Source organism: Oryzias melastigma, linkage group LG8 (genome assembly GCF_002922805.2).
Source record: "Oryzias melastigma strain HK-1 linkage group LG8, ASM292280v2, whole genome shotgun sequence".
NCBI lineage: Eukaryota > Metazoa > Chordata > Actinopteri > Beloniformes > Adrianichthyidae > Oryzias > Oryzias melastigma.
The window spans coordinates 18,116,231-18,130,150 of NC_050519.1; the positions used below are offsets into that span (position 1 = coordinate 18,116,231).

Genomic DNA, 13,920 nt, shown 5'->3' on the forward strand with positions numbered 1-13,920 from the left:
TCATTTCGACATACTGACGGTAGGAGGCGCTGGTACTGCAAAACGTTTTTTTTTTTGTTTGTTTGTTTGTTTTTATGTAGAAACTGAATTACATATGGTTCGGTTTTTGGTAACACCCTATAAGTGAAAGTAAAACTAAATAAACTGTTAACAAGTGTTGTTTTAGTCTGACAGCTCTTCGGGACGCTGGCCCTTTAAGGACGCTGCACGCCGTCTCCACTGAGCGTGCGCAGCAAAAGTGAGCAACATCCCTCACGAGTAACAACAACAAGCTGAACAGCAGGGCTGTAAAAAGATATGGCCCCTTGAGGTTCATCACCTTTATTTTTCCTTTTTCTCAAAGAGGTTCCGGTCCCGTCGCTGGCTTTTCAACCCCAGCTTTATATGTCGATGGTGGCGAGCCATGAACTTGGCTAGTCAGAGCGGGGATGCTGGCGGGAGCCAGCTCCTTTTCGCCAACTTCAACCAGGACAACACGTAAGGCAGGGCCGGGGGAGAGTCTGGGGATCCGCCGGCCTGTGTCGCTGCCGGGCTAGCTAGCTGTCTAGAGCTGTGAATGTGTGTGTAGTTAACGGGGTTACGCGACTTTCTGCTAACCATCCGGAAGGCCGTTCCTCTGACGGGGAAAGAGCCCAAACAGCTGCTGGTTCCGGCGCTCGTGCCACTCGAAACGGTTCGTCTCCGGAACGACACTAGCATAGCTTTTAGCTAACATGATGCTGTGTGGTCGGCGGCTAACTTAAGACACGAAATACGAAAAGTTGACTCCCTGTCGCTCATGCAGGAGTTTAATTTAGCATTAATAAACTTAACCTGTTGCTAGTGTTAGTCGTCGCTCGTGTTCTAAATTGACTTTTGCTAGCTAACACGGACAAGAAATGATGACGAAATTCTGAACTGTGGCAGTCGTTATATTATTTTGAAACTTTCTTTTGGACATCATTAGATTCTTGAGTTACTATTTAAAAAACGTGAAGGTCTCTCGGGATCGAACCGGGCTGCTGTGGTTGCGAAATCTCCTCCAGCGTGGTTTAGCAACTCAGAACGTGACAACTTACTTAATCGGGGGTTCTGCAGGAAACGAGCCTCCGTCTGTGGGGTAAATCCCTGATGTTTACTCACCATTCTGAGATCCTGTCTTTTTGTTTGTTTTCTCTGCAGATCTTTAGCTGTTGGCACCAAATCAGGATACAAGTTTTTCTCTTTGTCTTCTGTGGACAAACTGGAGCAGATTTATGAATGTAGTAAGTATGCACGCGCACTCTTCTTCTGCTTTCTAATAAAACATGTGGCACGTGCTTCAAACCCCCCTGTTTCTGCTGTTATTATTATAGTTTATGATGGGTTCAATTTCTTCACCTTTAAAGTAGTATTAACTGCCTTGTAGATTTGTGTGAAAATTGGGAAGATTGTTTCAAAATAAACTATAATCAATCTTAGAAAATGCAGTGTGGATTGAGATTAATTTTACTATAACATAAAAACGACCAAGTGAACAACACACACGTGAAGCAGCAAAAAATGATCAACCATCATTACAGTCTAAATTGTGGACATGTAACATGACTGTGTGGTCAAATTTAATGAGTCACACTGGGTTCATTTTTCGCTAAAAATCAACTTTAGGTTAGTGAATTGGATCGTTCAAAGTAAATCAATATCGGCTATCAATCGTATTGACAACCACAATTTATAATTATCTTTAAAATGTATGCCCCTGGGGAGTTAGAATCATAATGTGGAGGAAAAGCCATGCACCAAAGCCATGACCTGATGATGTGTAATCTCCCTAGATGACACAGAGGATGTGTGTATAGTGGAGCGTCTGTTCTCCAGCAGCCTTGTGGCCATTGTGAGTCTGAAGGCCCCCAGGAAACTGAAAGTGTGTCACTTCAAGAAGGGAACAGAGATTTGCAACTACTCTTATTCCAACACCATACTGGCCGTCAAGCTCAACAGACAGGTGAGGAGGAAGCGGGCCGTCCTGTACGCCGACGCTTTTGTGAAGCGCAGGGTTATCGGCTGGCTTTGACCTTGTTGTTTCTCTGCAGAGGCTGATTGTGTGTCTGGAGGAGTCTCTCTACATTCACAACATCAGAGACATGAAAGTGCTGCATACCATCAGAGAAACTCCTCCCAACCCTTCAGGTGCGTCTCAGAGGAACACCTTTTAGCCATACTTTTATTGAGACATCTGGTCAGCTTACAACGTTAATAATTTAAATTAAAGAAAGAATATAATGGAATAAAATTAAGATTATCAAGAATATGTTTTTTTTTAAAGCATCAGAGTCAGAATGGGTATTCTGACAAATAGAATGACTGAGTAAAAAACGTTTATTTCTCTATAGAAGTCTAAGGGATTTTGGCTTCTTGGAGCCAGCGGGTACTTCCTGTTTAGAACGGTCCAGTTCTCATATACTGTCGATGAGGTGGATGCTTGTGTTGCACTTCAGCACATTTTTAAATATTTGAATATCTACTTTAAGACAATCTATCCATCATGGTTGCTGGAGCCTATCCCTGTTACTGCTGGATGAAGGATTCAGTAGCAGAGCCACACAATCACACATTCACACCTAGGGGTTGTCATGTAACCTCTGAAACATGTTTTTGCACTGTGGGGGCAAGAAAATCCACACTCATGAAGAGAACGTTCACATTCCACACCCAGCTTGGAGGTGAGAGCTTTGACCACTGATCTATGATTCTGTGTCTTCAGGGTTGTGCGCCCTCTCCATCAGCAATGACAACTGCTACCTGGCGTACCCAGGCAGCGCCACGATAGGAGAAGTTCAGGTGTTCGACACGGTCAACCTGGTGAGTGAGAAGGAATACTGGAGACTTCAGAGTGACTTCTCCTGGTGGGGAATTTCCTCACATGTTTAGAATCACGTTTCCTTTCAGCGTAGCGGAGGAGTATCACAACCCTTTCTGTGTTTTTCATTTCTCAGCGTGCAGCAAACATGATTCCAGCTCACGACAGCCCGTTAGCAGCTCTGGCTTTCGATGCGAGCGGAACCAAACTGGCCACAGCGTCAGAGAAGGTACTGTCCTACACCTGCGAGAGCTCAGAAACACTCAGATCCTGACGCACCGCAGAGGGACACGGCCGCTGTAGTCTTGGACCCAATCCGAATTCTTCCCTTCTACCTAGCCCTACATTTAGCCTTCCAAACAGAGAGTTATAGCAAAATATCTCAGATTTTGAATTTCACTTTCACTCAATGACGTCACCAATAATCACCAGTTAGCTAGCGTTAGCACGGAGCTTCCAGCTCTCCAATATACGTCACAACAGCGGCTGTATAACTTTAAAAAGGTCATGCTACAACAAAAAGTCATTACTTATATTTAAATATAAACTTCTGTGCTTCAGGGCGCACCCACGTAAAGAAAAGCGCTTCTTCTCCACAGCACATCGCGACACGGAACCCCCTCGTGAGGAAGGGGTCTATATCCCTCCACTTTGGAACAGAGGATATTAAAAAAAAAATTTCGGACACCACTAGCACTCCAGATGCCCTTTCAAATGGAGGGGAAGGAGAAGGAAGAATTCGGATTGGGTCTTAGTGGTCAATGCTTTGTTCTGAATCACAGTTTAGAGCATTTGACCCACATGTGTTGTCAAGACAATTGTACTTAATAAGATACCATAGTACCTTAAAAATAAAAGCATTGTGAAAAATGAGGTCATTTATATCCAAGCTTTATTTATCATTTAAGATTAAGTTGCTAATCGATGGATATATTTTTGTTTTTTGCCAGAAGGGCAATCGTGCCTTTCTTTAAAATAAAATCCTTTCATTTTAAGACAGTCAGTAAAAAGAGTCAGACAGAGTTCAATTCTGTGACCCTTTATCACACTAAGAATTCATGTTTTTTCATTTTCAAATATTGGATTGATCTAGTGACAAAAATAAACTATTTGACAAGGTGTCTTCATCTCCAGCTTGTAGTTGAGAGCTTTTGCTAAAAAGAGAAATTGAATGAAGACTGGTATAATAAATTAGTATAAAAACTGTTAATTACTGGGTCTTGCTGGGACAGTACTAAACTGATTCAAAACATACTTTTAAAACGGGAAATATTTTGTGTCAATTGGTAACTTCACATCTGAGTCAACAGAAATTACATGTGGAGTTCCCCAAGGCTCCATCCTGGGACCACTTCTATTTAACATCTACATGCTCCCACTGGTCCAGATTATAAAGAACAACAGCATTAGCTTCAATCTATTCATCTAAAAACTACCAACTAGGCCAGGGTGTAGAGACGGACACGGACATACATTTTGATAAACACATTAAGGCAGTCACAAAATCAGCCTATTATCATCTCAAAAATATTTCAAGGATTAAAGATGTCTAAGCAAGACCTAATATGAATCAAGAAACTGCAGCTTATTCAGAACTCTGCTGCTCGGGTTCTCACAAGGACCAAGAAAGTAGACCACATCAGTCCAGTTCTGAGGTCTTTACACTGGTTACCTGTCTGTCAGAGGATAGACTTTAAAGTTCTGTTACTGGTTTATAAAGCTTTGAATGGTTTAGCACCAAAATACATGACTGACCTCCTGACCCAGTATGTACCAGCCAGACCTCTGCGGTCATCTGGATCCGGTCTTTTATCAGTTCCTAGAGTCAGAACTAAACATGGAGAAGCTGCATTCAGCTTCTATGCACCACAGATCTGGAACAGACTTCCAGAAAACATTAGATCTGCTGAAACACTCAGTGTATTTAAATCCAGGTTAAAAACTCACCTGTTCTCAGCTGGAATTGACTAGTATGTATTCAAAAGTTTACATCCGCACTGTTTATGTTTTTTTAAATCTAATTCTTTTTACTTCCTTTGAATTGTATTGTTTCTTTAAATGTTTTATATAAAGCACTTTGAATTGTCTCTGTACATGAAATGTGCTATACAAATAAACTTTCCTTAAAATGTTCAATATTCACTGTTGGGGCAGAAATAACACAAAAGGTTTGTATAATCTACTCAAATGGGACAAAACATGTCTAAGCATCCTTAAATTACCTTTTCTTTCCTAAATTCAGCTGGAATTGAAATTCTGTTCCCCTTTTGGTACCAAATACGAATCAACTTTAACATAAGAGGCATTGAAATTCCGGAGTCTTCCTCAGTCCTGCTCAGTTCCGCTCAGGCCTGCTTTGAGTTTGTGTGCCCCTCTTTCTCTCAGGGCACAGTCATCCGTGTCTTCTCCATCCCAGAGGGACAGAAGCTCTTTGAGTTCCGGCGAGGAGTCAAGAGGTAAAAAAAACATCCCCTCTACAGTTGATGTCGGAGACAAAAGAGCTGAGTGTGCTTGTTCTGTTAGGTGTGTGAGCATCTGTTCGTTAGCCTTCAGCATGGAGGGCCTGTACCTTTCTGCCTCCAGCAACACGGAGACGGTCCACATTTTCAAGTTAGAGACTCAAAAGGAGAAGTATGTGTAAGTGTCGCTCCTCAGCAGCTTTGACATTGCGCCGTCCCTCCACGATCCACGCCGCTCACTATGTGTCCGTTCAGGCCGGCGGAGGAGCCCACCACGTGGGGGGGCTACTTGGGGAAGGTGCTGATGGCGTCCACCACCTACCTGCCAGCTCAAGTGACGGAAATGTTCACCCAGGGGCGAGCGTTCGCCACGGTGCGCCTGCCCTTCTGCGGCCACAAGAACATCTGCGCCTTAGCTGTGTGAGCACGCACAACACAAACACACAATTGATTGTTTGACCCCATGGATTGAAGGGAAGCTGATCTTTAACCCTTTAACACCGGAACTCCAGTGTTTATGTTCTTTGATTTACTGTAATCGTTATCACGACCATCATAATTCCAGTAGATACTGAAGGAGAAAAGCGGCGTGAGCTCACGCCGCTTTTCTCCTTCAGTATCTACTGGAATTACGATGGTCGTTATAACCGTTGAAAAAGTTACAAGGTCAAATACTTTGGAAAAAAACTCCTAATACTTGTGAAAGAAAAATTACGGCAATTATTTTTCCATCTGCAAAAGCTAAAATTGAATGAAAACTGAAAAAATTCAATTGGTTTCTTATTAAAAACATTAACGGCGAGTATTTTCTCTCTAATCTTTTACCAAGTTTGGTGTAAAGTGATTTCCATAGACAAATTTGTTGTTTTTTTGCTGACACATTAAAAAAACCCATGAATCACTTCCTCTTAGCTCACACTAAATCTGTCGAAAGGCACCAAAAAGTCCTGATAACTGCAGTGGTTTGCTGAAGCCACATCCGCTTGATTTAACTCCATGATACCCAAATTCATTTATAGTAATGAAAAAAAATCACGTTTGTTTTTTCTAGTATTGTAGATGCAAAATTACTGTAAGTTTGTATCGGAGGCGATTTACTGCATATTTGGGGTTCAACAGACACGCGTTTGTTTTGTTCAGTCTTTGTCTTTAAATTAAAACCACCAAAAATATTCATTAAAAAATCTTAATTTTTCTGTCACTATTTTTTCTCTGCAGAGCAAAAACTGTAAAGTCAGAAAACATTCAAAAAGATTTTTTTAAAATGGCTCTGTTGAAACAAAGAATCAAGTAGTAAATGGGAAAATGTATATGTATATATATATATATTTTTGAGTCATTTGAAAGCAAAAAATCATTTTTAAGTAAAATTAGATTTTTAAATAAGAAAAATTAAGTTAAAGCTTCAAAATTACTCATGGTCTCGAAGAAGAGGCAGAAATAGAGTCAGAAAACACTAGATGAAGTTACTAAAAAGGTAGTGATGATTTAAAATTAATTGGTTGAGAAAGGAAAAATTAAGTAAAGAATATAAAGCAAAGAAGCTAAATAGGTAAAAACAATAGTTTCTTTAAATGTCTCCACAGTATATGAAGTCTGTGAGGTTTGTGTTTATTTTGCGCTCCGTTTTGTCAGAATATCTTCACTGGATTCGGTTTCCTCTGACAGTCGACGTGTTTTTGCTGCTGTGAAAGATCACCTGAACTCTGGTTCGCTTAAGTGAGAATGCAAGCGGACTCTCATGAACCAAAGGCAGCTGCAGATTGATGAGAAACTCAAAAATCACAGAAAAGTTTAGAAAATGTCCCCTCACGGAGGAGAAACTTATACTCAGAGCTCATCCTGGACAAGACCCCAAATAACAAGCTGTTGTAACTGCTGGACATTTCCAGCCTAAACATACAAACATTCAACCAAAGCATTGTTTAAGGTGTTTCTCCTCCATTCATTCTAAATTTATGAGATTTTTGTGAAATCTCCAGGATGATCTGACTCTCCATACATACCAGCTTACAGCCTCCCTTCCCTTCAAAGTAAAAGTCTCAGGATTTTAAAGGATCTTTTAGCTTCACAATTGTTTTTCTTACTCTTTGTTTTTATGGTTCTATTAGTAAGTTGGGTTTTAATCAATATCACTGTTTTCTGTTTCTTCAGCATCCAGAAGATTCCCAGGTTGTTGGTTGCAGCTGCTGATGGTTACCTTTATCTATACAACCTGGATCCACAAGAGGGAGGAGAGTGCACACTCATGAAGCAGCACAGGTAACACATCTGACACTCCATGACCCACATTGGAAAAAATACACTTTTAAATAGTTTGTTTTGTCTGTGGTCTCAGGTTAGACAGCAGTGCTGAAGCCCCCAACGAAATCCTTGAACAGGGGTCACATGACCGCCCCCTCGCCGCTCAGGCCTACAGTGCTGCTGTCACTAAAGGTAAAGTTCACATTTTTTCCTTGAAACCTTTCAGAATTTAGTTTTTGTGTTGAATACCTGCAGAGGTGATGCTGGATACTAAATTATTCTTATTTCCTAAACTTTTTTTGGATGAAGATTTAGGTGCCTTAATGGTTTTTTTTCTAGTTCTTTGCATTTACTAGCAACTGTCACTTTTCACACCCTTAATCACCTGTTACAAATAAGTGTTTGTCCTCTCCTTACTAAAAGTATGAGTGTAATACGGCCCCTCCCTCTGACCTCCGGCGCTTCAAGCGACATGCAAAACACGCTAGAAAGTTTCTTTGCACAACATTCTCACCAGTCTCGACTGAGCGCATCTTTAGCGAAGTCTCTGCAATTTACGAGCCCTAGAGAAGTGGTTTGGTTGGAGAGCACGCGGTTCAACTTTGGTTTTTGCATCACATTCTGGTGTTGCTTAACCCTTTAACTGCCAACCAAACGGTAGAGAACATTATTAAAAACATTGTCTGTGTTTTACTCCCCAAAAGCAATAAGCAGCAAAAAAAACTTTTTTTTTAATTTTCTCTTAGTTGGGTAGTTAAACTGTTACATTTTTCTTAAATTTTATTTAACTTTTATTAATTTGATAAACTTTGGGAGCTGTTTTATTTACATTTTTATTTGACTTTATAAGTCTACAGAACCAATGAAGTCCTACAATTTTTGTTTTTGTTTCACCTTTTCACAAAGAAAAGTCATTAAATTTTATGTTTTTTCTTTATTCCCAATGAAGAATTTAGGAAACTTCTATTTAACTTAAAAAAAAACACAAAATAAAAATACTCCTGAACCTGTTACTCTCTGCACTTCTGGAAGCATTTTTTTTTAACAAACAGAGCTAATTGTTAGTGTTTTCATTATTCTAGTTTCTTAAGCCATCATGTTCACTTTTACTGCAAATGAATATCAGAAAGTATCAGTTATTGGCCTTCTTGACTACCAATAATCGGTATCGGCCCTGAAAAATGCTGACATTTCCATCCTCAATTCTTTAATTTCTCATTTAGCTTCATTTTATTCCATTATGTGTTCAAAGTTTAGAAACATTCTTAATAGTGATAAATGTAAAGATATTAATTAATAAATATATTATATGTGATGTGATGGAAAAGCTCAAAATCCAGCCTTGAACGTTATAAAAAGGGCTTAAAGTTGACCCTTATGACCCTCGTTTTAATGTTAAGCTAATGAGACTTAAATCAACATTTTTGATGTTTTATATTTATTTAATTGTAATCCATAGAATGTTTAAGTGGTGTTTTTTAAGGTCATGTGCACTCTTACAACACATATTGTTTATTGTCAGTGGACTGGAAACAGGTTTGTGGATATTTGTATCTCCTTTGCATTGTGGAAAATCCCAGACTCATGACTTGGACGCCGTGTCATGTTTGGATGATGTCATGCTGCCATTGCAGAGAGGAAGTGCAAACCACAAACTGAGCTGAACGTGTCTTCTAGGTTACTGCGAAGACCAGGGCGCCGTGGGAGGGGCGGGGCTAGAGGACGACCTCAACGACCTGCGCCTGGAGGAGGAGAACGAACAGCCGCCGCTCATCCTGGAAACCGACTGACTCGCTCGCTCGCCGGTCGGAGGGTTCCTCTGCTGCTAAAAGCATGTGACACTAGAGGGGGCGGGATCAAAGATGGGAGGTGTGGGGGGAGGGGTGTCGTTCAGGAACCTGCCCGTCAGTCAATCTGTGCATTTTTTAATCATTTTTTCCCCTCCTCTCGCCGCTCCGTCATCCCTCAGTTTAGCCTGTGCGGGCCAAAGTCGAGCTTTGCATGTACATGTGCCAACTCCTTCAAACCAGTCCAATCAGAGCAGGGGTGTGTGTGTGTGTGGGTGTACATATGTGTGTGTGGCTCTAAATGTAGCTGTGTTTCCTTTATGGACACCAACACTGTGTAAACTGCAGCTGGTTGTGGAAGTGCCTCTCTGCTTCGCTGTTGTGGTCTCTCCTCTTTAGGAAGACAGGCGGATGTTGAAAAGTTTTTGCGCCCCGCCCCCCCGCTGACTACCGTCTTACTGTCCTGTGCGACAACAATGACTCGGAGGACCGCGACACAGGGCAGCAGTGTTTGCCAGAGCTGAATCCTGTGTGTGTGTGTGTGTGAGAACATGTAAATTTTACAGAATATTTAGAATTTAGCCTCCACTTGTCTTTGATCATTTTTACCTCATTTAGGCTCAGTGGACCCCGCCCCCTTCCTGCAGGCCTGCACTCATTGGTCGATTTTAACCTAAAGCATAATTTTTTTCCCTTTTTTTAATTTAAAGAACTCAATATAACCAATGATGTGTCATGAAGTCATGCATGGTGTTGTTGATGTGGTACTGTGCCCATACATCTGAAGACACGGCTGCTGATGAGGCCGCCTCCTCCTCATCCTGCCTCTATATAATGTACAATAGTGGGTTTAACTGTACCCCCCCATGTTAGTGCATCAGTCACCGCTCTGGAAATGTTTGACCATGTGACCACAGGGGTGGACTTTGGAGGGTAATTTGATTGATCTGGAGGTCAAGCCGAGCCTCATCAAACTGGTCCAGGATGCTGCATGATTCCCTGTTAATCCTTCAGTTTCTGAGGCCGCTAAACAAAACAAAAAGAGGATTAGCTCTGGGATTTTGGAGCATAAGGCATTTTCTAATGATTTTGTATAAAATGTGAAGCATTCATCTGAAATTAAAATAAATTCTGTATTGCTGTATGAGATGTTTTATTTTGAAATCTCTTTTACAGAACAGATCATAGGTGAGGGAGACTCTCAACACACAGTTAGTCTGGCAAACTCAGTTTGATTTGATAGTAATGAAGAAAACATGTACAGCTTGATGAGATTTTTGTTTAGTTTCACACTGTGCTTCTAGGAGTGGACCGAACCTCATGCAGTTCAAACAGCTGGTCATAAGAGGGAGCTGTTGCACAAAATGAGCTTTGACTTGAAAGAAAAAACTTTGCTAGTATTTATATTCTTAGTACACAAATAAACTGAGGCATATTTCACCATTTTTTTTGTATTTTTCACTTCTTTAAATTTCTGATTTGGACATTTTTTTCTCCTCTATCACTATCTGGCGTGCTTGTGTCACATTCTGCTTATTTTTTTTTCACAAAAAAATTACTCTTCTGCTAGGAAGCAGGCTTAACAGAAGCAACAGGAGCCAGATCCGTTCACAAAGTAGCCACTGAAGTACTTGTTAGAGAAAGGAATATGTCTAAGAAAAAAAGGAAAAACTCACAGTAGAATTAAAATACCAACGGTTTGTAAAAGTTTTTTCAACCCTTCTGGTGTTTTCAATTCATGACATCTGCATTATACTACCCTCACACCGGGATGTGAGACGTATTTTTAATGGAAGCTTTAAAGCTACCGGCCTCGGCAACTTCCTACATCATCGGAAGCAACCACTTCCAACGATGTAGTGACGTTTACGTAGACTTCCAAGTGTGCGTAAATGTGTGTTTCTACGCTTAAAGTGCTCACGTTTTCATGATAGTTTTTGGGTTCTGTGCAGAAAACGAGTGGAACTTGACCAATCGGAGACTCTGTTTTTGTCTCTGGAGAGAACGTGCCCGCCGGGCAATCCCGCCAAACATCCAGACCAAGGCACGCGGGACCACCACAGAGGCCCCCCACACCCGAGAGCAGGAAGGCACAGGAACACAGAGAGCACAGGCCCCAGCCCAGCCAGAAGAGCACCCCCCCACTGCGGCAGGAGGGCCAATGCAAGGCCCCACCCCTGGAGAGCCCCCCAACCCCAGAAGAGAAGCCCACCACCACCCAGCAGGGCCGAGCATCCCCCCGCCCCACTCCAGGTACCGGTCAGGTCCCCCCCAAGGGAAACCCACCCATATGCTCCAGACAATCGCCCTTCCCCGCCACGGGAGGCCCAGGGGGGGAGCAAGGAAGAGGGGCACCCAAGAGAATCGGAGGTCCCAAGGAGTGATGTAAACAAGGCCCGACCAGGCACACCCACTGATGGAGTTTTGGAGATGACTAGTTCTCCAGAGCAAGGACCAGAACCCGCACCAGCGAGACCTGGACACCCCCAGGCTCCGATGTAGATTGATCCCCTGCTAGATCTTAAATCTCAGGGATCCCACTCCCGGCGTCATTACCAAGGATCGTGTGTTTTCCTTGTGTAGGTAATTGATCTCTGACAACAACTGGTCCAGCAACAAGAGGAGATTGTGAGACAACTGTATGCATAGGGGTTGTGACAACACTCATTTTGAGTTCTCATACTAAAGTATCATAACCACAAGATGACTCGGAGGAAAAAAGTAACACACTGCTCAGAAGCACCAGTATCACGGAAATCGTCATTGGAACACTGGTGTCCTCAGGCTCTGTTAAAGACACTGAGGCTTGAAGATGAAAGGACGGCTACAGGAACTTCTGCACCTGCGTCGGCACAATCGGGGCTAGTGGCGTTAGCCTCCGCTCCTACACGGCCAAGGTCCACCCGGGGGTTGGAGCACTCCCTGCTCAGCTAAGCTCTCTTTCAAAATGCTCTTGATCTCCAGTTTTTGTGCGTTTGCTTTTGTACAGTCATCCAATTTTATTTCATTAGGATCTAAAACAAAGTAACTTAATTCCAACGCCGTGGTCAAAACCACGAGCCAAACTTAAATCCAAGTACAATCAGGATTTTACAAGACTCAAGTTTATTATAAGAAATACCAACAAAATAATGAATTAAGATACAGTGAATAAATCCCGGACGAGCCCCCAATTTATTTTTTGCCTATTGTCCAGGGCGGGGATCCAGAGGAACACAATATAAAAGTAAACTTGCCAAAAATTCCAAATAACAAAAACACCAAAAGACTGTCTCTGCCAACGCAGAAGAAATGATAAATAGTACTTTATAGTGAGTAGTGAAGGAGTTCGGAGCCTCAGGTTGTCATGAATGCAAATGAACAGTAATGTGTATCACATTAAAAGCTGTAATGATGAGCCTGAATTTATCTGACCAAATTACAATGTGTTGCTGTGTCTCTTCATGCTTCACGTTTGTCATGGCTTATTAGCAAACCAAATCTGTCCAGTCTGAAAACTGTTTTTGATGGAAACTTCTGCCAAATACTCAACATTTGACAACAGCTGCTGACACCCAACATTCAAAAGACAGAAGCAGCTGAATGAAGGTGTGAGGATGCTGTGAATGATGAAGGTGTGGAAACCTGTTTCTCCAGTAACCAGGTTAGTTACCTGCATGTAATTACAGTCATGAACCAGCGGAGAGCGATGGATGGAGATGTTCCTGAAGAATCAAACACAGACTGCTGCATAGTTTTGTTTTCTCCTTCTTCCAGTTCCTTATTTTTTTTATTTTTGGAAAAGTGTTGCTCACTGAACATGATGAAGCTGCGACTCTCCGGCGTTCCTCTTAAAACACATGACTAAGTCGCCACAAATGTTGATTCAAATATTCACTGACGTTTGTCCTCACTCATCAACCAACTATTCTTTTAACTTCAATGGTCTTATGCAACAGCAATCACATTTGCCACGTCCAAACCAAAAATTAAAAATCTAATCCCATCAGAGGTCAGCAGATTACCAAACACTTTATCCTTCCACTTTGGGTTGAATGGAGACGTCAGTTTGACGGGGAGCCAGCAGGCGTCTGACAGAGATGTTCAGCTTTTTCTGCAAGGCTGTTGCTATGGAGTGAAAAATGTCTTGAATATCCCTAACATGCTTCTACTGTACATTCAGACAGCGAGGTGCTTTTGTGGTTACTTATAATCAGGCCTCCCAGAAAATCCCCCAGAAAACGATTTCTTTCTAAATGACTTTTGAAGCGCTAGTTGAGATGTTCTGCAATAGTGGTTAGGACAGAAACTGGAGACAGTTCAGCAGAAGACAAAAAAACAAATACGTTCCAAAGCAAGAGAGAACCAAAGAAATGTGGAGGAATACAGGCAGCTGAGAAGAGCCTCACTGACACCGGTGACGAAGAGTTAGACGATGAGTTTTCAAGACATGAGTGATACCATGAGCATTTCCTGGTGAGGAAATGAGCTCCAGGAAACAGATGAGAAACTAAATACGCAGAAAATATGATGTCAGGTGCTAGGTTGTTAAATCTTGCCTGGAGGAAACGAAACTCATAAATTTCCTTCACTCCTGTGATGCAATCCGGACTCTTTCTGATACTAGAGACTA

General features: G+C 41.8%; 1 protein-coding gene across 1 annotated transcript; it reads left to right on the forward strand.

Moving 5' to 3' along the window:
- Positions 1–10,452, forward strand: wipi2 (WD repeat domain, phosphoinositide interacting 2). Its single transcript, XM_024272569.2, has 12 exons — positions 1–477; positions 1,162–1,244; positions 1,794–1,963; positions 2,052–2,148; positions 2,723–2,820; positions 2,955–3,047; positions 5,204–5,274; positions 5,342–5,455; positions 5,533–5,697; positions 7,432–7,539; positions 7,616–7,713; positions 9,199–10,452. The coding sequence occupies exons 1-12, from the start codon at positions 404–406 to the stop codon at positions 9,309–9,311; spliced, it is 1,284 nt and encodes a 427-aa protein (XP_024128337.1). The 5' UTR covers positions 1–403; the 3' UTR covers positions 9,312–10,452.
- The last annotated feature ends 3,468 nt before the right edge of the window (positions 10,453–13,920 follow it).

Bases quoted from the DNA above. Each gene is read 5' to 3' on its own strand.
- wipi2 (XM_024272569.2), top strand. From the start codon at position 404: ATGAACTTGGCTAGTCAGAGCGGGGATGCTGGCGGGAGCCAGCTCCTT. The intron at 2,821-2,954 runs GTGAGTGAGAAG...TTCATTTCTCAG, and splicing joins TGTTCGACACGGTCAACCTG to CGTGCAGCAAACATGATTCC. The intron at 7,540-7,615 runs GTAACACATCTG...CTGTGGTCTCAG, and splicing joins ACACTCATGAAGCAGCACAG to GTTAGACAGCAGTGCTGAAG.